The sequence below is a fragment of the Solea senegalensis genome, linkage group LG15 (genome assembly GCF_019176455.1).
Source record: "Solea senegalensis isolate Sse05_10M linkage group LG15, IFAPA_SoseM_1, whole genome shotgun sequence".
NCBI classification, from domain to species: Eukaryota; Metazoa; Chordata; class Actinopteri; order Pleuronectiformes; family Soleidae; genus Solea; species Solea senegalensis.
The window spans coordinates 12864953-12888762 of NC_058035.1; the positions used below are offsets into that span (position 1 = coordinate 12864953).

The following is a 23810-nucleotide window of genomic DNA, read 5'->3' on the forward strand; positions in this document are numbered from 1 at the left end:
TACTGTTTACTTTCCTGAGTGTTTTCCGAATGACAGGCGTGACTCAACCTGGTCTGTACCGTTAGTGTGTTTCTATAACGGTGCGGTTTAGAACGGTAAAGCCTTCTGTCAGACCAGAGAACAGTACATTTACTTGGTAGGCGGTGTGTGCGCTGAGCCCTGAGTCCGGTGGCCGCGTCAGCGAGATACGTAGTATGACGTCGTATCTATGCGACGACAACAAACAACGACATTGAATGCGACAAAACAGACAACACCACAACTAGGCAGCTCCTTTTTTTCCTGCTCGGTTTGTGGCTGTTTGTCTCAACAAGACATCAAGCTTTGTACGAGAATAGACTGCGGGAGTAGAAGGAACACCAGTCGCAAGGGAGTGACGCTTTTCTGTCGCCCAATCATCTGGCTGTCGTGGGTCTAACTCCGCCCCTTTAGTACCGTTCTGTACTATTACCCTGGCACCCCAAGTGAAGGGTATCGAAACATGGGACGGTTGGGTCCGGTTTTTTTGGTACTATTCTTAGTTGAAGCGCTAAAAAATACATATTGTACAGGACCGAACCAAACCGTTCCACTCGGTGGAAACACAGACCATCTGTACAGGTAAAAGGCGTCTGCCGCCATCTAGTGGTTGTCAGGGATGTTAACAGTTTCAACCGTTGACCACCCAAAATGTGACGTCATACAGTCAAAGAATTCTGGACTAAATTAATTAGTACTAATTAAGTACTATGTTTTGTACTAAAAGGGGACTTTTCATGCTGGTTGCATTCGAAATACTTTGTAAAGAATTCATTGCTTTTTATTTACTTTCTTGCAAAATGTTTACCATCCATTGTGTTTAATTTTTATATGTATTATAGGCTACCTTATTCAATTCGATGTTATTTGTCTAGCGCCAAATCACAGCAAACATTATCTGAAGGCACTGCTCATAGTCAGACAGAAACCTTTTCAATATTATAGAGAGAAGTGAACCCCCAACAATGAGAACCAGAGCCAGACTTAAAAATGTGCTAAAATAGAGACAGATAGCGACCAGGAGTAGATATACAACATATACATATATATATATAGTACTACAGTGTTATTTATACACGCAGTAACACAAAAAATATATACTGATATCGATGCAAAGGGTGTTGCGTCAAAGTCTGATCACCGTCCGAATATGTTTCCCCTTTCTTCACTGGAGGCACAACTTAAACCCTATGCATAAGATTTGTATGTCCCGGTATAACCACTGGCTTGCTTTGTATCCGCTTATTTATGTTTTAACTTATTTTGATTTGTGTATACGTTTATTTTTATTTGGCTTCTAAGTTATGTTTTTGTTTTTGTCTATCTGTTAATTCCACACTGCATATTTTTTTGTCAATCCTAAAAAAGGCAAAAAAGATCGGCCTAACACCTGATCCGACGCTGAACGCATGACAGTTGGTAAATCCATATGCAGCCTACCCAATCGATAACAGAATCAATGACGCGATGCACTTTCAGTAAAAGCCTTCTAAATTTGTCGCGCACCAACCACATCGTTTACGCGCATGTGTAATCAAAAATAATTCCCTGTGAGTTCATTTATCAGTCGCATAATTTATTGAAGACTTGGTCATTTTGCCGTGTTGTGGATGACGTACTGTGCCGCATTCGATTACTTGTGTCTGTTCTAAGATGGCGCTGTAAAAGCCGTGGTTTGTTTTCCATGGGGTTAAAGTATGTTTAAGTGCATTAACCGTTCGGCCCAGTGTAGCAGATCTCTCCACTCAGCAGGCATCGGCGTCTGTTTTAACCAATATATTAGGTAAGTGTCGGGCAAATGTCAAATTTTTTCCATGGAAAGTAACTGCATTAATTTTACGACAAGCAACTTGTCAACTAGCTCACAAACTAACGATAGCAACTCGGACCATAAAGCCGGTTTGTTGAGCAGCTAGCCCTACTAAGAGAGTTAGCTTTGTTAGCTAAAAACGGTTTGCACGCGGACATCTCTTTATTTGTGTAAGATATTGTACCAATACAATAGCTATATAAACTATACATACCATAAACACAAGTTAACACTTTATTACAACCGATGCTTGGCGTCTTTCCTGTGGCCTTGGCTGCCAATTTAGCAAGCTTAAGCTATTTTCCCTTCTTTGAGTGGGGATCATTTATAGCTAAGGGTTTACGATAATTAATCTTCACAGTAATCGCCGAGATTCCTGAGTGTAATCAACTGTCGGTAAAATAAACGAATTACAGGCGCCATTCCCTGCGTTCAACAATCGTTGTACTCGCAACATACGTATTAGTTACCTACATGTCTGAACTGTTATTCACAACTACGTGTTAATTGTGCATTTTATCTATAGTAATACAACTTCTTTTTAAATATTGTTTTAACCGAACATCAGGTCACTAACAGAAATTCACTTTTAGTGGTGATACTAGCTGCAATTCTTCACAGGGCACCGTGCACCTCCTTCCTAGATGGAAATTGTGTGTGCAACGCAACAGGCCATTAATACTGTAAATCTTGAGAGAAAGACTGGGTGGTGTTTGTGGTCCTGTGCAACAGTACTGCTAATGCGTAGAGCCATGGTTCTCAAACTTTGGTATGTGTACTAACAGTGGTACAAGCTTATTCTAGTGGTACTTGGAAGACAATCAGAAATACTCTCCTACTGTACATACCAGACAGGTTATGTGATCAGAATGGAGCTGAGTAATTTTGACTTGAGTTTGTAGAAAATTACGAAAATAACAGAAAAGTAATAATTAGAGTCACCTTATCTCTGCACCATCTTAATGTAGAAATATATACCTGTGTGTGTGTGTGTGTGTGTGTGTGTGTGTGTATATATATATATATATATGTATATATATATATATATATATATATATATATATATGTATGTGTGTATATATATATATATATATATATAAACATTTTATATTTCAACTATTATATATTATCATCATGTAAATGCATTTCTGGAAAGCCTTTATTGTGTGGCCACTGTGTGAAAATAGCTACTTTTTAATACTAACTTATAGCAGGTGGCCTATAAAGTCCTATTAAAAACACAATAACAAATCATTCAAAGTTTATTGTTTGATAAGTGGCAGTAGGTGTGTCTCAAACATAGACTGTATCAACCAGTTTGCTGACTGCAACAAAAACAATGGGTCAAGCAAAAAGGCTGTCAAATCTACAGGGCTTGTTTCAGAATTATAATCGGATGAGACTATGACTATGTCTGACTATGTCCCAAAACATCCTGTGCCTTACCAAACAAGAGGTACAGGTTTTTCCCACTCTGCTTAAATCTCTCTATCATCATGTTAGGTTGAAAACAAAACAGGAACGTGGCTGACTTCACCAAATGTCAAATTGTCAAAATGTACAATGTATTCCCTCCATCACAGGCTGGTGTCATCCTTGCCGATCAGAATGACTGACACGGCTGTGAAGCAGGTGGTCAGTGACATAATTCGCTCTCCTGAGGACAAGCGGGTCTACAGAGGTTTGGAGTTCACCAATGGCCTTAAGGCCATGCTCATCAGTGACCCAACAACAGACAAATCTTCAGCTGCATTGGATGTCCACATAGGTATCTAACCAAACCCAGAAAAGTTTATTTGTAGATATTGTGCAAATAGAAATATCTTGATTGACTGACTTCTTCTGGTCATTCATCTGGTTAATTTCACAGGTTCATTATCAGACCCAGGGAATATCTCTGGTTTGGCACACTTTTGTGAACACATGCTGTTCTTGGGAACAAAGAAGTATCCCAAGGAGAATGAATACAGCCAGTTCCTCAGTGAGCATGCAGGTAGCTCCAACGCCTTTACCAGTGGAGAGCATACCAACTACTTTTTTGATGTGTCCCATGAGCACTTGGAAGGAGCACTCGACAGGTAATTTCAACGGTTATGTAGTGGGGGTTATTTTACGTGGTGCCTTCTGCAAATTTTTGTTTAAATCTTCTGCCATATCACCCTGAGACAATTCTTTAAGACAAACCAAGACTTGGGAAGACATTCTCTTTTTTTAAAATGTTTATTTGTCACACAGTTTAAGGTTTCTAATTTGCTTTTTGCCACACTGAGCTGTGTTTTATTGCCTTGCCAACAAATTGCAGTGTGGATGGTGGATGTCGCACTCTTGGCCTAAGTAGTTGTTAAATTATGAGTAAACATTTATTCCCATGGGGGCCCAGGTGTTAATCTACAGGTTAACAGCTGCCAGGTTATTGTCTGTCCATTTTTAGTTTCCACACCCAGTTTGTGTGCTATTTTGTAACCAGCATCATCCTTACCCCCTTCATGTGAGAAACCTCAGGCACAGGGGGAGGCTGATGGCCTCGACCTTGCAGGGGGTTCCACCACTCGCATTTCAGCTGTGGTGTTGTGGAGAGGACATAATTTAAACTTTAGGGATAAGCTTACTAATTTATAAATGAATGATGGTCTAGCAAGCACCGGTTTCTGTAACAGCAACTAATTGTTTCCTGCACCAGTAAATTATGAAGGCCATCTGGACTTTAGTGGTTGGAAAGGACAGTGCAGAGTATACTGAAATATTGATGATGTTGCTTCTTTAATAATAAAAGAGGATTGTGTCTGAAAGGCTCATATATGTCATGAGCTGCCCCAACTCTTTTGACTATATACTTTCTATAATAATCAGAATGCTTATATTTGTATCACACATTTCTGTCATTCGGCATATTTTGTAATGAGCACAAATTTTATATAATCCCATTGGAAGAAAAAAACAGTTTCTCATGTGGCCTTTTCGTACACAAAGTATGGCAATATAATGGAGGCATGTATCCATATATAATACAATTTCAAAACAAAGGTCACACCTTTATTGAGCAACCACCTTTGACATGGTGATCTGTTTTAATCAGGGCCACCATTCAAATTGTGTGTGTTACTTTTGCATGGCAGTTGACCACACCTAAAACCCATTCAAATATTTTTTTCCTCTTTACATGTTGCCCTTGTCTGTCTTTAAATTGCTTTGTGTACTTGGAGGCAAGAAAACCTAAATTTAACCCTGAATAACAGTATGCGCTACATTGAACCCCCAAGTGTTATAGTAATTATTCACAATGCACTACACTGTATAATAATGCAGCTACCTTCATCTCTGTAGGTTTGCCCAGTTTTTCCTGTGCCCACTGTTTGATGAGAGCTGTAAGGATCGAGAGGTGAATGCTGTGGACTCTGAACATGAGAAGAACCTTATGAATGATGCCTGGAGGCTGTTTCAGTTGGAGAAGGCCACTGGCAACCCAAATCACCCCTTCAGTAAATTTGGAACAGGTAGAAATTCTCCAGAGTTGCCACTCATTCTCACGCCCTTGTTATACATCCTAATTTGTGTCAATTTTACATTTTCTCTTTCAGTCTCTCTCAACTCTGTAATCAATACAAGTTAGAATATACCTATATACATATATAAGTATATTCTAACATATATATATATATATATGTGTGTGTGTGTGTGTATGTATATGTATATGTATATTTTATATTATATTATATTTTATTATATTTATTTGTTTTATATATTATTGATTACTTCATTTGTATTTGCAAAGCACAATGGCGTGATTTTCTAAAGTGTTGCAGGCACCGAAAAAATACTTTGATCAGTGACATTTTAGCATGTTCAATGTCTCTTTAAAAATATACATTCAGACTCCATCAGTTGAAATGTAACTGATGAATGGGAAGGTTATGAATTCCCAGATCAGAATGATGTGGATGTGGAGTAGTGCTGATCTTAAAATAACCACCTGATGGCAGTCTTGAATTATACTGTATAGTATAGTACTTTATCGTGGTTAAAAACAGAAGAGGATCAGACAAGCTTGAATGGTATGTGCTTTAACATACTCGTCTCCAGGTTGATAACATTTTCCTGTTTCTCTGAAAGTATTAACCACTAACCTTTTGAACAAGGTTAATTAACAGAGACATGTCGTTGACAGGTCTTTTTTAGTTGGACATCATCATCTGATCATAAAAACTAGTGATGGTGAGATGAAGCCTCATGGGGCATTCAACCACTTGAGCCAATTGGTTCGAGAAAGGGTTCATTTCTCTAAGCTTCATGTGCACACGAAACCACCTACTGGCCAAGTGTATAATCACAGGCAGCTGTATCTGAACCACATAATGTGTGATGCATTGAATTTTTGTGTTACAAAAAATGTATGACCAAATAATTTCTGTACATATGTGTTTAATACATTTTTAATGTATTCTGTGTGTGTAAATCTTCCCAAAATGGTAATATCATAATATGGCAGGTTGTGCAATGTTTTTCTGAAAATGGCATGGGCATAATCAGGCAGAGGACAGTGATAGTGCTTGTGGAACTAGGAAAAGGGCACAGATTATGCTTGTTTAACTTGGACAATGATGAGCCTCGCTCGCTCCATCCTATCCTACTCTCCTCACTCTCCCCCTCCCTAAACTCTCCAAACTATATAAACGCTATCCAAACTCTCCAAACTATCCAAACTCTCAACTGACCGCGACTCTCCTTCAAATACCCACATTTTGAATGGAGCCTGAGGGGTCTATATAGCTGTAAAACCTTGCGGCCGAGGTTCCCGAAGCAATCACGTGGTACAGCCGGGCAGTGAGGCTTCAGACGTCATCATTTTTGGCTCCTCCCCTAAATAAAGAAATCCTCGATACGCGCATCGCGGAAATGCCCCCCTCCCCCACTCGTGTGCCGAATAGGGGAGGGGGCATTTCCGCCTGCAAACACGTTAGAGGCCTCGATACGGAACTAATAAAAACATTCCATCGTCCATCATGTAGTCAGAGCAGGTCAATATATAGTAGTCAAGGATAACAATCTCTGCTGTCTAATGACCTGTTGAATCTATTTATTATACACTGTTTGTACACAGAGGAGCTTAAAGTATATGATTTAAGGTCTTTTCATTTTACTAATGGAACACGGGCTGATTAATACATTTGTGCTACAGTATGTCATGAAGTTGTCGAGTTTAAAGTATGTGCGCTGTTATGTATTCACTGGGCTCATTTTATTTCTCTTACAGGTAACAAATTGACCCTTGAGACCAGACCATCCAAGGATGGGATTGACATCCGCCAGGAGCTTCTACAATTTCACTCTACATATTATTCCTCTAACCTCATGGGATTGTGTGTGTTAGGTAGAGGTAAGGGTACATCTCTCAAAAAATGAGAGAATACTTTAAGAGGTTGCCAAAGCCTCACTCACTTTCAAGAGCATTCAAGACAAAAAAAAAAAGAACAAACTCTGCAACTCACCTATGACTTATGTGTATCTGGTGTAAATCATACAGTCTTTTGTTTTTATTTTTTTAAAATACAACAAAACATGATCACACTGTTAATGTGCATGTTTTCAACAGGTTATCTAACGGTAACCTATTTGTGAAAGATGGCCTCAAATGTTAATTAATAACTAATCTGTCAGATGATTAGATGACATTTAGAACTAATTTATCTCTCTCCTAGGTATATACAGTGTCAATTTCTTTTCATTCTTCGATTTTTTTTTTAGAGATGTTTATTTAAGTGTTCCTGGTTTTTGTCATCCACAGCTTAAATGTTAGATTTTGCAACAGTAGTGTGAGACTATATATCTTTGCTCAGAGTGAACGTTGAATACATTTTTAACGATGGGTGATCCCTTGAATGTTTTCTCACTTACTCATGTGATTTTCTTTCTTTTCAAGCCATATTGCCCAGCCTTATCTCTACTTATGATATGTTCATTTCAAAGCAAGTGTATGTTAAATAATACATGAACACCCCTTTTCCTTGTTTCCCACAGAATCATTAGATGATTTGACCTCCATGGTGGTAAAGTTGTTTGCAGAAGTGGAGAATAAAAGCGTGCCTGTCCCAGAATTCCCTGAGCATCCCTTCCAGGAGGAACACCTCAAGGTTAGTCACTTACAAATGTTCACAATACACCTTGCATACTAAAGAAAAAATGTAAGACCGTGGCTGGAATTTCACTTCATCTAAAATGTTCTTTATGTTCTAACATAGCAATTCTACAAAGTGGTGCCGATCAAAGACATCAGGAACCTCTATGTGACCTTTCCCATCCCAGACCTACAGAAGTATTATAAGTCTAACCCAGGACATTATCTAGGACATTTGATTGGCCATGAAGGACCTGGGAGTTTGCTGTCTGAGTTGAAATCTAAAGGTAGGACGTGAAGTAGATCGGAGATGGTGACAAAATATACATCGAGTGGAGCATTTAAAGACTGTGCCAGGCTTATATTTCGATTTTTATATTTATAAATAGATGATTGTAAAAAATAATAATAAAAATAACAGCCAAATGTAGAATATGTACAGCTTTTACTAATTACATCTTTTAAAATCACTGAAACAAACTCAAGATAAATTTGACAACAAATGTGCTTTAGTTTAGAATCCATTTTCAGTATTTGATGTGTACAATTAGGATGAAATAAAAATCATGGCAATTATTTTTAGGCTGGGTGAACACACTTGTTGGGGGACAAAAAGAAGGAGCCAGAGGATTCATGTTCTTCATCATCAATGTCGACTTAACTGAAGAGGGCCTCCGTAAGTAGTACAACTGACTTTGCATATCATTTATTGACCTTATGTGTCATTTTTATGTGTGTGTCTTTAGGACTGTTTGAGTCATGTTTAGAGAGCATTAATTAAACCATGGTTTGTGTGTCATTGCAGTGCACGTGGAGGACATCATCTTCCACATGTTCCAATACATCCAGAAACTGCGCACTGAGGGGCCTCAGGAGTGGGTGTTTGATGAATGCAAGGTAATCTAGTCCTGGGTAATCTTGAACTACATATTTCTGGATAGAAGAAATTCAAATGAAACATAACTTTTGTTATGCGATGAATTCTCAAATAGGACCATATTTTATTTGTTATGCTGCAGTTCCCATGTGTAGAATATGGCTCTAAATTACATGTATGTCCTCTCGTTCTAGGATTTAAACAAAGTGGCCTTCAGATTCAAGGACAAGGAGCGACCTCGTGGCTATACTTCCAAAGTGGCTGGTTTACTACACGTAGGTCCCCTCTCTTTCTGCAGAGGTTGTTTCCATGGAGACACAATGCAGCTTATTGTGTTTGTACCTTCTGTCGTCATTAGGTTGCCAAGTGCGTCTGCTGACTCTAATGGCGGAATGGAGATTTTGCAGTGTCGCTAGTCTTTATTTCACACTTCCCATATGATTTTTGCAAAAGGGCTCAATTACTTGAGTACCAAACTGTCACAGATGAACACATTACAGAGATGAATGCATCCTTGGATCCATACATGCACACAGAGACGGATACGTTGATTTTGCGTTGAATGTGTTTGTCTTTTTCACAACTGTTCAGTTCATTGCTTTGTGCTCTGTGTTTCAGTACTACCCACTTGAAGAGGTCCTTGCAGCAGAGTACCTTTTGGAGGACTTCAGACCAGATCTGATTGAGATGGTGCTTGATAAACTGAGACCAGAATTTGTCAGGTCAGTGTGAGAATGTCAGTCTTTTGTCAGGAAGAGAAAACTACACGAGAAATATCACAACAGACTATTATCTGCAGAATTCTTTCTGTTATCTGTTCATTTATTTTTGGAAACATGGTCAACACCACTATTGTACATTATCTGATACAACTGTGTATATGCCAGACTGAATTTGTATTAGATTATAATAAAACAGATGAAATGTTTTTAATCTCGTATAGCCAATTACAATTAAGTTGAGCCCGATTGTTTGCATGATGGTCATCTGCTTTACTCGTATAGCTATTTGACCTTGGACTTTGATCAGTGCTGCCATTAATTCAAAAGTCCAGCTTTACTGGTGTAGGAATTTTAATCATGCCTCCATCTGTTAGAGGCTTCAATACATTAACACATCTCCACTTACTCAAACATGATCAAGATAGAGTGCTAATAGAATAACACTTGCTTTTCATATGATGGTGAGGGTACTTGTATACTTATATTGCGCTATGGTTCTCTTTCTTTCTCCTCCCAGAGTGGCAGTTGTGTCAAAGTCATTTGAAGGGAAAACAGACAAGGCAGAAGAATGGTATGGCACACAGTACAAACAGGAGGGGATCTCTGAAGAAACCATTAAGGTGAAATACAGAAGTCATACACCTCTAATCAAGTTAGAGACACAACCACAAGTCTTTTAGAATCTTGACCGCATTCATACAGACTCAATGAGACCCTTTTGCGGAACATATTCCTGTCTTTCAGAAATGGCAAAACGCAGACCTCAATGGCAAGTTCAAGTTACCCATGAAAAATGAGTTCATCCCAACCAAGTTTGAGATTTACCCTCTCGAGAAAGACTCTCCCTCAGTTCCCACTTTAATCAAGGTAAGAATCCTCATTCTTCTAACGTTTCTGCTTAACTTCATATTGTTACAAATCTCTTATTGTCTAATGGTATTAAAGTTTAGTGACACCTAAAACCAACTCTTGTTCTCAGGGTCTGAGTAAGTTCAAGAAACTAATTAAGCTATTTTCAGTATATACAGTATATTATTTTTTGTGAAGGAAAGTAATTATGTCAGTGTAACTTGATGGCCAGTCCGGTTGTGCTGTTGCTCAGATTTCCCGGTACTCATGCAATTTATTATTTTTGCTCAGAGTGAATGTTGAATGAATATGAAAATGATCACTGCCGGTTTGTGGGGTCATTTCTTCCAGGACACTGCTATGAGCAAGGTGTGGTTCAAGCAGGATGACAAGTTTTTCCTGCCTAAGGCTTGCCTGAACTTCGAGTTCTTCAGGTGTGTAAATATGTCTTCTTTCACTTGGCACCAGGTCCAGCCCCGTATATGACTGATTTATTTTATTTATCCTCTAACCTTTTTACATGTGGACTTTGCATTAGCTATATTTTTCCAAATAACTAAAAGTAGTACTACAAATACAGCACCAAGCCATCCATATTAAAAGAAAAGGCACACTTAAAAGTGCAGTGTGCAGATAAATATCAGTATGTACTGTAGATGTCATCAATTGTATATGTAATTTTGCATTAACAGTAGTTTAATTTTACAACTCAAGCACCATATTAAGTTTAAGCAGTAGGTACTAGAGATTGAGGCTCTCATCTCTTTGATTAAGGCAGGAGAGAAGGAATAAAGCAGATTTTCATACTGCCGCCACTCAGTTAAACTGAATTAAATCAGCTTAAGGCCAACACTGTAATAGGGAAAGGAAATTGAAAAAGTACAAATAAGCTGTAGTTGCCTACTTCACTTAAATTGTCTTTGGAGAAAATTATGTTTCCAAACACACTAAGTTTGAAGTTTTCTTACAGTGTTACACTTATAATGCAATGGGCTGGGATTAGCTTGTTTATCTAACTTGTCTCTCTAATTATTGTTGACAAGTAAAGAAATTGCTGCCACACCCTTCGGAGCGTGAATGTAGTTAGGCAGCGTTTGTTCATCAGACTGTAATTATTGGGTTATATTGTAATCTTTAAACCAAATGCCCTGTTCAAGTGGATGACCTGTAAAATCACACCCTTAATAGGTATAGTTGATGTGTACGCATGTGCTGTATTTGAAGTGTCTTCAGCGCCTACCATCAAAGACTGTAGAGGCTATTACTTTGATGCTTTGTTTAACCAATGCCTTTTCCTCTACAGCCCGTTTGCATATGTGGACCCATTGCATTGTAACATGGCATATTTATACCTGGAGCTCCTCAAGGACTCCCTCAACGAGTATGCATATGCAGCCGAGCTAGCCGGTTTGAACTATGACCTCCAAAATACCGTCTATGGGATGTATGTAAGTATTCAAACTGCCTTCCCATTGCCCACCCAGTGTCCCAGACTTAACATCCCTACTTAATCATCCTCAGACTGGGCTGCTGTGGCTCAGCCAGGCCATGTACAATTTTCTATATGGTCAGATTGGAAGGTTTTAACCATAAGACAAAAAAAACTGCCTACAATTTCAGGAAATGTTTTATTATATTTATTATGAAGGCTATTGACAATTTGAGATTTAACCTTGTGGTAAAAAAAATAATAAACCTTCTGATCTAGTCCTAGTTGGACTTGGGGTGGGCTCTGAGTCTGCATCTGTCTTTTAATTCTTCATCAATCCCAATTCCCATCTCACCCATCTTCCATGAAACCCTCCATTTTTGAGGAGGACTTTATATTCTCTCTTCTTCAGAACATACAAAGTCACTTTCTCTTCTAAATGTAATATTGGAAATTGCAGACCTATAGTTGACGTAAGGTGAAGCAGTGTTCAACCAGGGACATTGAATTTGCAATGTAATAGTGGTAGCTTGGGTCTTTAGTAGAATAGCTTTGCCAGTCTTGCTGGATAGAAGGCTGCTCACAAGGCTGCATATACATACTCTTATCATTCTTATAGTTTTCATTGTCATTGTTGTTTTTGTTTTTTGGTTTTTTTTTGGGTTGGCAACCCCTCATTCCCAACATTTTTGTTCTTTTTTTCCCCTCTATTAGTCGCTACCTATACACCGATCCCCTGCACTGCAACATGACCTACTTGTTACTCAGGTTACTGAAGGATGATTTAAAAGAGTATACATATGCAGCCCGCCTGGCAGGGTTGGTGTATGGCGTAGCCTCAGGGATGAATGCCATCCTAGTAAGTAAGATGCTTGAACTGTGTAGGGAAGTGGTCTGCTTTGCTTCTGAGGCTTTGACAGTGTGTGGAAATGGTTTGGTCTTCTGCATCCAGTTTGATTATGTGAAGTGCTGTGTGTCGTTTGTGTTACCTGCAAATGCTGACTTGATGCATTTCTCAACTGCAAGATAGTTTAACACTGCTCTGGCAATGGCATAGACTTTTATCTGAATTTACCAAGGTGATTAAAACAGTTTTTATTACCCTGACACCCTAAGTGTTCTAAGAAATGATATTGTGTTAAATACTTTCTTAGATTAATGAATGTATTTGCTTTTCATTTTAATGCTCTGTGGCAATAAATATTGAACTTTGTGCAGACTGTCATGGTGCACTAACTTTGGGAGGTTCAGTCATCAGTACAAGTGGCTGATATTAAAGATTCACTTCCAGAATTCATTCATGGTAATGTATTCTAAAAGTGAACATGCAACAGAGAGGGAAAATACTGGATGGCACATTTTTGCATCCTCTGTATCATTATACAAGTTTTGCCTGCCATCAATTTTGCTGTGTTACTGTTTTACATGTAGGAGATGAACAAGAGTCTCTGTTGCGAGACAAAAAGCATAAAGCCAAATAATGCAGATTTCTTTTGATTTATTTATAGTCACATTTCTGCTGATGCAAGTGCAGAAAAGATAGTGGAAGTTAATCTGTATCCAGCAGGTTTGATGCATAGTTAGGAGCAACATGCTCTGTCATACTCCCCTGATTTCCCCCAATGTATGAATACAGCTGTGCATCTGTATGCCAGAGATGTGTCCATCTGTCAGATATTTAATGTTGCAGAGCAAAATAACAAGCTACCTATGAATAACAATTATTTTTCAGTTATGGTGTTTTTGATCTTTCAAGTTTTCTAACTTCCAGCTATGCATGTTTTGCTCCACGACCCAGTAACCTGCATTAATTAGCTGTCTCTCTGCTACGTGATGATGGACTATGTGTAGATGATTTGACTCAGCAGTATTGGTGTAACTGGCTGGCCTCTCGTCAAGGTTAATGATGTTAGGAAAGATTACTTTAATAGCTGTCACCGCAGGGACTTGGTGATGCAGAGGCGAAGGATAAGATGAGATACGATGCATAGCAATGTAGCTAGAGGTTTTTGCTGAGTCATGAAGGGCTATAAGGTGTGGTTTACATTGCAAAGTGGAGGCTTTAAATACTTTTCCATTTTTAAAACACTAATATGCAGAGGGAAAACCTCATTATCAACCACCAAATCTTCCAGAGAGAGAAATGTAAATATAGACCTACTCAGCTGTTACTTTTTTTAAATATGCGCTTTGGTGTGAGCGACATATTGCAAACTGGGAAGTGATGGGAATGTATTGACAATCAGAAATTTGTTAACTTATCCACACATGATAAATCAATCTTCCTAAGCTACAAATAACCGTGTCTATGCTCAGCTTATCTTTCTGTTTGTTGATAATGCACCTTGTGTCTTCTGTCATTGTCTGCTGCAGCTGTCTGTTAAAGGTTACAATGACAAACAGCACATCTTGCTGAAGAAGATCATTGAGAAGATGGCCACCTTTGAAATAGATGAGAAGCGATTTGACATCATCAAGGAAGCGGTAAGCTCTCACTGCAATTCCGTCATCAGCACAAGGTTATGATGAGTCATGGTGGATCAAAACTTTTATCAAATCATTGAACTCACTTAAAACCATAGCTGCTTGGAGTCTTTATTTTACTTTAAAAAAAACCCAGCAGAATTAGATGTAGTTTTGTCATTCTCTCGATCTGTGATGTTGAACTGACGTTGACACCTTTCTCTCCCTGCAGTACATGAGGTCTTTGAATAACTTCAGGGCTGAGCAACCTCACCAGCACGCCATGTACTACCTCCGTCTACTAATGACTGAGGTTGCTTGGACCAAAGATGAGCTCAGAGAGGCTCTGGATGGTGAGACACTGTTCTTAATCTTTCTCTCTTTCTACCTGTCTCAGTACCAGCCCTTGTACCTATTAGCCCTTTTCTGCTGTGGGTTAAATTTAGTTCACTGAAATTAAAGAGGCTTGAAGGTATTAAGTGTACATTCCCTCCCCGGTTCTACTAACAGTAGCCTCTCTAGCTGCAGTCTTTCTTTTTGCAGTGCTAGTCTGGATTCAGAAAGGAAGCCGGTCATATTTCTTTGATCCTTGAATGTGGGGCAGATGTTGCTTGAATTCAGATTGGCCAGGCCATATTAAGACAGACTGAATTGTTTTGTGTTTGGGTGTGTGTTCTACATGTTTTGCAAAATGATCTAAATTGTGACTATGTTTTCTGTACAGATGCTGTACAGAGGAGTCACTTCTCAGAGAAACAGTTGCCGGTTTTTTCCTGATACTGTCTTGATTACATCTTGTGAATTTACTTTTTCTGTGTTCTTTGATCTGTATTCCAGATGTCACTCTCCCACGTCTCAAAGCCTTCATACCTCAGCTATTGTCACGGTTACATATCGAAGCACTTCTCCATGGCAACATCACCAAGGAGGTTTGTTTGGAGTTGCATTATTTCTTTTAGTGCCAGCTAAATTTGCTGCCAAAAAGGCAGCAAATTTCAAAATCGAGGGATTTTGAAATTTTTTGCCATGGTGGAATTCTGAACTCGTAAAAATACAACCTTGCCCTTATATTGAATCTCTAATATACAGCAGCAAGAAAAATTGTGATGTGTCCAGATAATGACATTAAACACCAATGTACATCTGCTACAGAAGTGAGACATTGCGGAATGACCTCCAAGAGCCATTCCCATCAGATGGTTAAGAATATGGTTCAAATTTTCACCTTGTAATGGTCTTACCCACAGCTACAGACAACACTTGATTTAGGTTCCTATTGTTTCTGCTCTTAAAACCCACAAAACTCATGATTTTCCTAAGTAAAATACTGAAAGTGTCCTTTTGTAGGTCATTCTGACTAAACACTACATTGTTTTTGGCACTGCATAGAAGTGCCAAGTCAGCAAAGTCAGCAAAGTTAGTACCTCATACAACCACAAAGCAAATCACCTTAACTGTCACTTAAATGCAAGGTGAAGAGGGAGAGAGTTTAACTCGCGAGCCAATGGCTTAAAGATGTTTTTACTTCTTTTTTTTTAATTAAAATGTTTTTCCTATTGCCGTCTAATTTTTCCAGTCTGCTCTTGGCATGATGCAAATGGTGGAGGACAAGCTAATTGAGTACGCTCACACAAAGCCCCTTCTTCCAAGCCAACTGATTCGCTACAGAGAGGTGCAGATTCCAGACGGTAAGTTCTGTAGTCCTTATACCCTTACTCATAAGCTGCTAGTCATGCCTGTCTCCATGGTGACCGCACTGAAGGGCTCTTACCCAGTGCCCCTGCCCTTGTCATCAGTGTTGCCGTCATGTATTTGCAAAGATTTGGTTAAAGTCGTTTTTCCTCCAGAGGACCATCCCTAAGTGGCAACGGACGTCACTGGGTAAAATTTGTACCCACCCTCCTCAGCGATTTAAAGATGGATGTAGACGCACACAGCAACGCACCTGTGCTGCCGCTCTGATTACATTAGGAAACTTGAGTGATGTGTAGAGGAAAATTAGAGCTGTTCAGGGCCCACCTGGAGACATCCTGTGTTTCACTGAGGAAATTTCCAGGCTTGGCTCCAGGCTGCTAGTCAGAGACGGAGCAGGAGGACATAAAGGATATAAACACAAAATTGGCTCATGAAGTGTCTGACTGGCTGGCAGTTTTTCAAAGGCACGCACTACTACTCTCAGAACAAAAAGTTTTTGTGCAGAAAAACATATTCACTAAATCTTACCTGTGGTCATTTCCACATTAATTTCTGTTAAAGCACCACATGATCCAAATGTAATCATAGCTCACGCTCTAATGGCAGACATCCCAGGGATACACAGGTAATATCTGTGTGTCCCAGGGATACACAGATATTACCTGATTAACCTTGGAAAATGTTTGTTTCAGCACTGTTGGATGTATTTAAACAGTGTGCCACAAGCAGTAGCATCACTGCTGTAGCTGCATAGTCATGGTAGTCATAGCACTGTGTCCCGGTGAGAAGTGCAGATCAGTTGCCACTTCATCGAACTTCCAGTCCTTTTGACTTCTATTTCTTTTCCTTGTGTGTTCAGCTGTTCTGGCCACACACCCATATCTGCAGTGCAGGAGAGAAACAGAATTCACAGAATGCACCGGGTTCCTTAGAATTCATCTGCACTAAGAGTGAGAAAACACATAAACTGGTTAAAGCTTTGGAACAGATTTAAATTAGGAACTAGGGATTCATGGAGATGACAGTGCGGACACCTGACCTCTTGGCTTCTACAATCATCTTTGACAAACAGGACAAGCCACAAAGGAGTATCTATTATTATATTATTCATCAGGGTTGTGTTGAGTATTTAAAATGTCACTTAAATCCTGTAACAACACAGAGTTCGCACTATCACACAAGCACATGCTTAGAGTTTCCACACTTTCACAAGTACTGAAAGTAAACCTAAATATTCTGACTTACTGAGAAGAATGCGACACAAGTTTTTCAGGACTGAGTACTACACCACACCACACAACACTCCCCGAGTGCAAAGCCGCAGTGCTCAGTCAGCATGTGCATAAAGGCACCTGCATTACCCAGCATTAACTGCTCTTCCATTTAAAGTGAGCTTGATCACACTGGACTCAAACAAAAAAAAGAGCCTGGTTTTCCCCATGGATGAATGGATAGCTCCACCAAAAGCATATTTCAAGTACAGATAAAAGGATAGAGGAGGTTCGTTTGGAACCACTCAGCAAAAACGCACAATGTTGGTATATATTCAGCAGAATGTCTCCACCTTCCTGCAGAGTGTCATCACCATCCTCCATCTGAACTTTGCTTCTTCTTTTTTTACTGTATTACACTAAATCAGTACCAGAGCGAAGTGCTCGGTTTTAACTGCAGATCTACATCCGAGACACTTCATCAATTTTCACTGCTTTACTTGAAACAGACTGCATTATATTTTTGACACACTCGATTATTTAACAAGAATGCATTATATGGCAGTGTGTGTATCCAAGCCTTCCATTGCTTCTCGTAGTTAATTTATCACTGGATTTTCATCTCAACACGACTTCTACTGTAAGCTATGGCAGCTTGTTTTTGCTCAATCCATGCTTTATGTATTTCTAGAAGCAGTGTCTCAGCAAGATTAAGTCATGTTTGAGTCCTTTGAACTTTTACTGGATCTATAATCTAAATTAAATCTACACATATGTAGCAGAAAGGTATTGAAGTGCTTCATTTTATCTTATTCTATCTTCTATTACGTGTCCCACTGTAACAAAAATGGAGCAGTACAGTAAGAAATCAGAGGCAAACAAGGTTCTTTGTAAAATAGTTGGATTTAAATGACTTCTCCAGACATGCGCACTGCAAGTATTCTCCTTTATCGTCCACATAGAAATAAAAATGTGAGGTTTGTTTTTCAGGAGCTCTGCCTTTTTCTCTGCTTCAGTACTTCATCGACTTTATGTGTTTGCATTGCATGATTTACAATTCAGAAAATACATTAGCAAAATTCTCGGTCCCCTTAGGTGGCTGGTATGTTTATCAGCAGAGGAACGAGGTGCACAACAACTGCGGCATTGAGATCTACTACCAGACAGACATGCAGACCACGCACGACAACATGCTGCTGGAGCTCTTCTGCCAGATTATCTCTGAGCCCTGCTTCAACACGCTGAGAACCAAAGAACAGCTGGGTGAGACCAGAATATGATGTCCAACAGTTTCCAACAGCATAATAATAATTAAGTAATTTCTGCTAAAGATGCAGTTTTAATTTGCATTTAGTAATGACGTAAAGCTCTATACAAACAGACCATTAAGTGAAATTGAAGTAGCTAAAGTGCTTTCAACCATGATGATGGTTAATAATTTTAGGAACAAGTAGCTCAGAACCTCATTTCCTTGGAAGTAGTTCTTCTTAGGACTGTTTAGGCAAGAACAGCAAGAGACAATATATTGTGATATTTTTTTTTTTTTTTTAAATAAAAATAACAATATCATATGCAACAATATACTATTTTCTTTGTCTGTTGAGCACAGTGGAGGGAGGGGGAAGAGAGTCAAATGCTTCAATACAACAAAACCATTGTCAACAATAGTCCCATATCGATAAAGCACTTTAAAGTATTATGCCATGAAATATCACAATATTTTCTTGGACCACTAGTATTTAAATAAATAAATAATAGTGTCTGACCTGATAATGATTGTCAAGATAAATAGAGAGTCGTTAATGAAATTAAATGAGAACACGTATCATAAAATCAACTTCATAAAATGTTTTACTCTAACCAGACTTATGTGCAACAATATAGTCGTTTAGAGCTGAATGGCCTCCACCTGAACCCGTGCGTGTCTTCTCGTCTCCGCCCCCACAGGCTACATTGTGTTCAGCGGGCCACGCCGGGCTAACGGAGTTCAGGGACTGCGCTTTATCATCCAGTCGGAGAAAGCGCCCCACTACCTGGAGAGCCGCGTGGAGGCTTTCCTCTGCACTATGGAGACGGCCGTGAAGGAGATGAGCGACGAAGCGTTCCAGAAACACATCCAGGCCCTCGCCATCCGCCGCCTGGACAAGCCGAAGAAACTTTCAGCTGAGTGTGCCAAGTACTGGGGAGAGATCATCTCTCAGCAGTATAACTTTGACAGAGGTGAGAGTTCAGTCCTCTCTAGTCATCATCTTCATACTGCTATAACTAAACTACAGCTGCCTAGGTTTCAGGCCCAGTGCATCACTTTTCTCCCTTTTCTTATCTTCCAACTATAATGAAGAGCCTGTGTTACATACAAATATACATTCTTGTGTTATCAATATTGTGGTTGGTCCCAGGGGTGAGCCGGAAGTTGCTTAGAGCTTTGCATATTACGATCGATTAGTCTGTAATAATCTGCAGCCGTAGCACGCCGCCCTGTAGCAGCACTCTCCTGAGTGCAGTAATGGATCATAATGGTCTTGATTCCCTGGTAATCTGCCTAAAGCCCTGACTGATGGCAACTCTGAAAGGCTGCCAAGGGAGTGGTGGTGAGTATTGATACTAGCAGTGGTGGAGGAGGGGAGCAAGGGCAGTGTTCTCTCAACACCAAGGGCACAGAAAAACGTTCCACAGACATCATCAGTGAATTGGAACAGCTGTGTTTTCAGTATTTACACGCTGTGCAAGTAATAAGTCAATAAATCACCACATTGCCACAAAATTAAATCCAGGATATGAGCAATTAACAGAATTAAAAGGGAACATGATTCTTCTCAAGCCTGAGGCATCACAAGCAAGCATTTCAGTTGCATTAATATACAGTCGTAATTCTTTAACCAGCTTTTACTGAGATGCATCACTTGTCTTTCTTCAAGCACATATAGTATTAGTAATTTAATGTTGACAAGTCATGTGCGTTTGAGTGATTCTGTTAATGCCTCCATTCTCTCTGTTGTGTGTTGCAGATAATATTGAAGTGGCATATCTGAAGACTTTGACGAAAGAAAATGTAATCGAATTCTACAAAGTAAGTATTGCAACCCTGTGTCTCACAATGTCACCGTCCTCTACTTGTCCTCTCACTCAGTCTCCTGGCTAAACGTAAATTGACTCACCGTCATCACGTGAGGGAGAATTCAGACTCACCAGAGAACAGTTAAAGTGTCCACAGTCACCTCTTAAATAAGGAGGTCATCAATTTGAATCCTTGCGTGCTGTAATGAAAACCATAAACAACACGCCAAACTGAGTTTGAGGATTTAAGCTTATTATTTAATGCATAAGTACCAGCGTAATTGTACTGCAAACTAAGAAAATGAATCCCTGGGTGCCGTTACTTCCCGGACTGCTACAGTTTTATGTCAGCGGACTTAAATTATGCCGCTCATTCCACTTTAATTGTGGTACTCTGTGGATGTATCGACAGCACAGGTGTCATCAGAAAATCCATAAATTACAACAATAACCTGGAGTCTAATGAGATGGAAGGGTCATGAAATGTGTCATAGGTCTATTAATCAAAATTAAATGTCTGCTTCAGCTGTCTAATGAGAACTTCAATAACAGTCCAGTGTTGGTGTCTGATCTGAACTTTTAAAATATAAATCACTCGTCTTGACAGTACTTGGACGTACTTTTGATAATATGAACTGGACAAAAGTAATTTATGACCAACTAGACATGGTTTGGTTAGTATGTTATTTACTATACACTATGTATGTAACTGCTTTAACACAAGGTCCATTTAGGGCTGACTCATACATTCCACGTCCATGGAGAGCCAGGGTCTGCATCCATCTTTTTTGGAATTGCAAAGATTTCACATTAAGAGTTCATCCTCTTTTCAATGTCCTTGTATAGATTGTGTTGAGTCGCACACGAGCAGATACCAGCGGACACAGAATATCCTCAACGGGGATTGGGGAGCGTATGAACATGGAGCGATTTGAATGTCTACATTTCCATCACAGTGCAGTAAATCCATTTGCTGATAAAGGATAACGCTGTTTTCAGACATGAAAATGTCATAATCACATTCACAACGAAGCCCTAAACCTAACCTTACCTAACCTCAATTCAAACCAGCTCATCATAATTGAGGTTCTGCCTCATTAGAACCAGGTTGTGGTCTCAATGAGGACTACTGGTCCTAACAAGTACACGGACACTGATGAGATGTTTCTTGGTGGATAATAAAGAAAAACATAATAACATCATATCACTGTTGTACAGCAGTGGCTGCAGCATAGTTATTTTTATATATATATATATATAAGCAGGATTGGTCCAGCATGCTGAGCGAGGAACACTAGCCACTCAAAATCTGTGTGTCTGTGTCTCCCAGCAGTCGTCTTCTCTTGCTTCTATTCATAGCCGGTGGAGGTGACACTGACACAGGGTGCTCACAGCGTATCAGCCACCGTAATGACAGCCAGGCAGCCTGTTTCAGAGCGGATAAAGGGCACGCGGCCGCTGAGAGAATTGGCATTATCTCAGCCCAGCAGAAATCATTCCAGAGCCAATTCTTCATTTCTAATATAATCCTGCGAGAGACCTGACGATGTTGCTGAATCTTCCCTGGGCTTTCAAAACTGATTTCAAAATGTGATTGTCCTGGCTACACGTTATTTATTTATTTATTTATTTATTTCAGTCATGACAATTAGATCACTCATCACACAACAGTGCAGTTCACACAATATACATAACTGAAAGGGAAAGCGGAAGAAGCAAAGCTTAACTAGTCCCGCCCCCATTATCATCATACATTTCCATTTCATCATTTTATTTTATTTTTTTTATGACATTTTGACAAAGAAAACATGTTTCAGCATCCGGTAGCACTCAGAGATATAGTCTAGCTCTAGACAGTCAAGTCAGACTCCATATCCATAAAGTCAAGTCGGCATAATTTACTGTATATAGCACATGTCATACACGGGGAAACTAGTCTTTACTAGAACTCAACTTAATTATTTTAAAAAACCATTCAAACCAATTAATCATTTATCAAAATAGTTGACAGTTTGGTAATTGATTGATAATCCATTATCTGAATTGAAACCGTTTGTAATGATGTTGTTGTGAAAGTGAACCAACAGCAGTGTTTCCCATGTGTCCGTCTGTGTCTCTGCAGGAGCGGCTGACAGTCGGAGCCCCAAAGAGACACAAGGTGTCCGTACATGTCCTCTCCAGGGAGATGGACTCCTGTGAGTATCTGTGCAGAGCACACAATGTTGTCGGTCGCACTGGCTTCACATTTACGTCAGTGTGTGTGTGTTCACCAGGTCCAGCAGTGGGAGAGTTCCCCGCTCAGAATGATGTCAACCTGGCCCCCGCTCCTTCCCTGCCACAGGTAATACTCACGTCCTGACTTAGTTTCTATAAAATGCGCGAAAGAGCGGAAAAACTGACAATTACTTCTGATAACTCAGACTTGTGTGTAGCAATTAGCATACAGTTTTAAGAGGGAACGGATCAATCTAACCTGTCGTCTTTTGTCTTTCTCTCTCAGCCCACGTTGGTTCAGGACATGACTGAGTTTAAGAGGAGTCTGCCTCTGTTCCCGCTGGTCAAACCTCACATCAACTTCATGGCTGCTAAACTGTGAGTGAGGCTGACAGGCGGAGACGCTGCAGCGCAGGGAGGCACAGAGGAAGGACACTGCTCCTCCTCCCAACAACACCCTTCAAACCCCATCAGGAAGACTGCAATCAGACTGGGCCTGCATGAACGCGCGTGCGAGAGTGTGTTTTCTTTTGGCCGGGTGCACATGAATGCACATGTGTAGATGTATGGCAGGCTGGAACCACTTCAACAGATAAAATCTCATAGATAGCCGCAATGATAACGATAGAGGGCGTCACACCAGACTCACTCGCCTCATGTTTAATTCTCTGAGAGGAGACTGGACACCCACACGCTTCACAATACTCTGTCGGTTGTTGTAGACGAAATAGAAACAACCTATAAAACACACACACACACACAAAAAAAGGCGAGGGCCAGGTCCCATTTTTCTTTTAGAGAAAGTGTACTCCAGAAGCTTCACATAAGGAGGCGTTTTATTTAAAGAATTCAGAGATGAGCTGCTTTATTGTGATTGTGCTGAACTGGCTGTCGAGGTCATGAAGGTCTTTTTTCTTTTTATTTCTTTGACGTATATGTTTGCAGTGTATGTAATGAGGCACCACAACTCTCCTGAAAATCTTTTCTTTAAAAAGATGCACTTGGTCGACTTCATTCAAGCTCACACATTTCTGAATGAAGTCTGAGTCACGGTGATGGTTTTAATCCTCAGTATTTGACTCTTTTTTTTTTGTTTGTTTGTTTGTTTGTTTTGGAAACTGGTAAAATGTTGGGATCCTTTGAAGAGCTGTTTTTTTTTTAAAAAAAATCCTGCCTGTGGATAGTTTTTTTTATTTTTTAATGCATTTTACAGTAGTATGTAATTCAGACATCTCAGGGGCACACACACACACCTCCATGCTGGGTTTTTTTTAATTAGTAAATGATTAAAATATAAAAACACTTCAATCTGTAATGCACAGTAATTCATTTATAGGTAATACCTGCTACAAA

The 23810-nt window shown here is 39.6% G+C and overlaps 1 protein-coding gene across 4 annotated transcripts; it reads left to right on the top strand.

Moving 5' to 3' along the window:
- Positions 1-353: 353 nt before the first annotated feature.
- On the top strand, positions 354-22921 carry ide (insulin-degrading enzyme). Of its 4 annotated transcripts, none has more exons than XM_044045642.1 (25): positions 354-600; positions 3412-3596; positions 3699-3906; positions 5153-5322; positions 7080-7202; positions 7844-7956; positions 8065-8227; positions 8524-8616; positions 8746-8837; positions 9012-9092; positions 9436-9539; positions 10057-10159; positions 10284-10406; positions 10740-10822; positions 12532-12676; positions 14191-14301; positions 14513-14633; positions 15118-15209; positions 15857-15968; positions 18282-18449; positions 19134-19406; positions 20195-20256; positions 22366-22438; positions 22517-22584; positions 22744-22921. In XM_044045642.1, the coding sequence occupies exons 1-25, from the start codon at positions 482-484 to the stop codon at positions 22837-22839; spliced, it is 3081 nt and encodes a 1026-aa protein (XP_043901577.1). In that variant the 5' UTR covers positions 354-481; the 3' UTR covers positions 22840-22921. The 4 variants fall into 4 exon arrangements, with proteins under 4 accessions (XP_043901577.1, XP_043901574.1, XP_043901575.1 ...); XM_044045639.1 differs by lacking the exon at positions 12532-12676 and adding an exon at positions 11692-11836 and having other exon boundaries at positions 355-600; XM_044045640.1 differs by lacking the exon at positions 12532-12676 and adding an exon at positions 11692-11836 and having other exon boundaries at positions 355-600; positions 22523-22584.
- Positions 22922-23810: the final 889 nt, after the last annotated feature.

What these genes read in the sequence shown, in the direction of transcription:
- ide (XM_044045642.1), top strand. Translation starts at nt 482, where the DNA reads ATGGGACGGTTGGGTCCGGTTTTTTTGGTACTATTCTTAGTTGAAGCG. An exon ending in TGCATTGGATGTCCACATAG is followed by an intron (nt 3,597 to 3,698) that starts GTATCTAACCAA and finishes TTAATTTCACAG; the next exon opens with GTTCATTATCAGACCCAGGG. An exon ending in ATGGCAACATCACCAAGGAG is followed by an intron (nt 15,210 to 15,856) that starts GTTTGTTTGGAG and finishes TAATTTTTCCAG; the next exon opens with TCTGCTCTTGGCATGATGCA.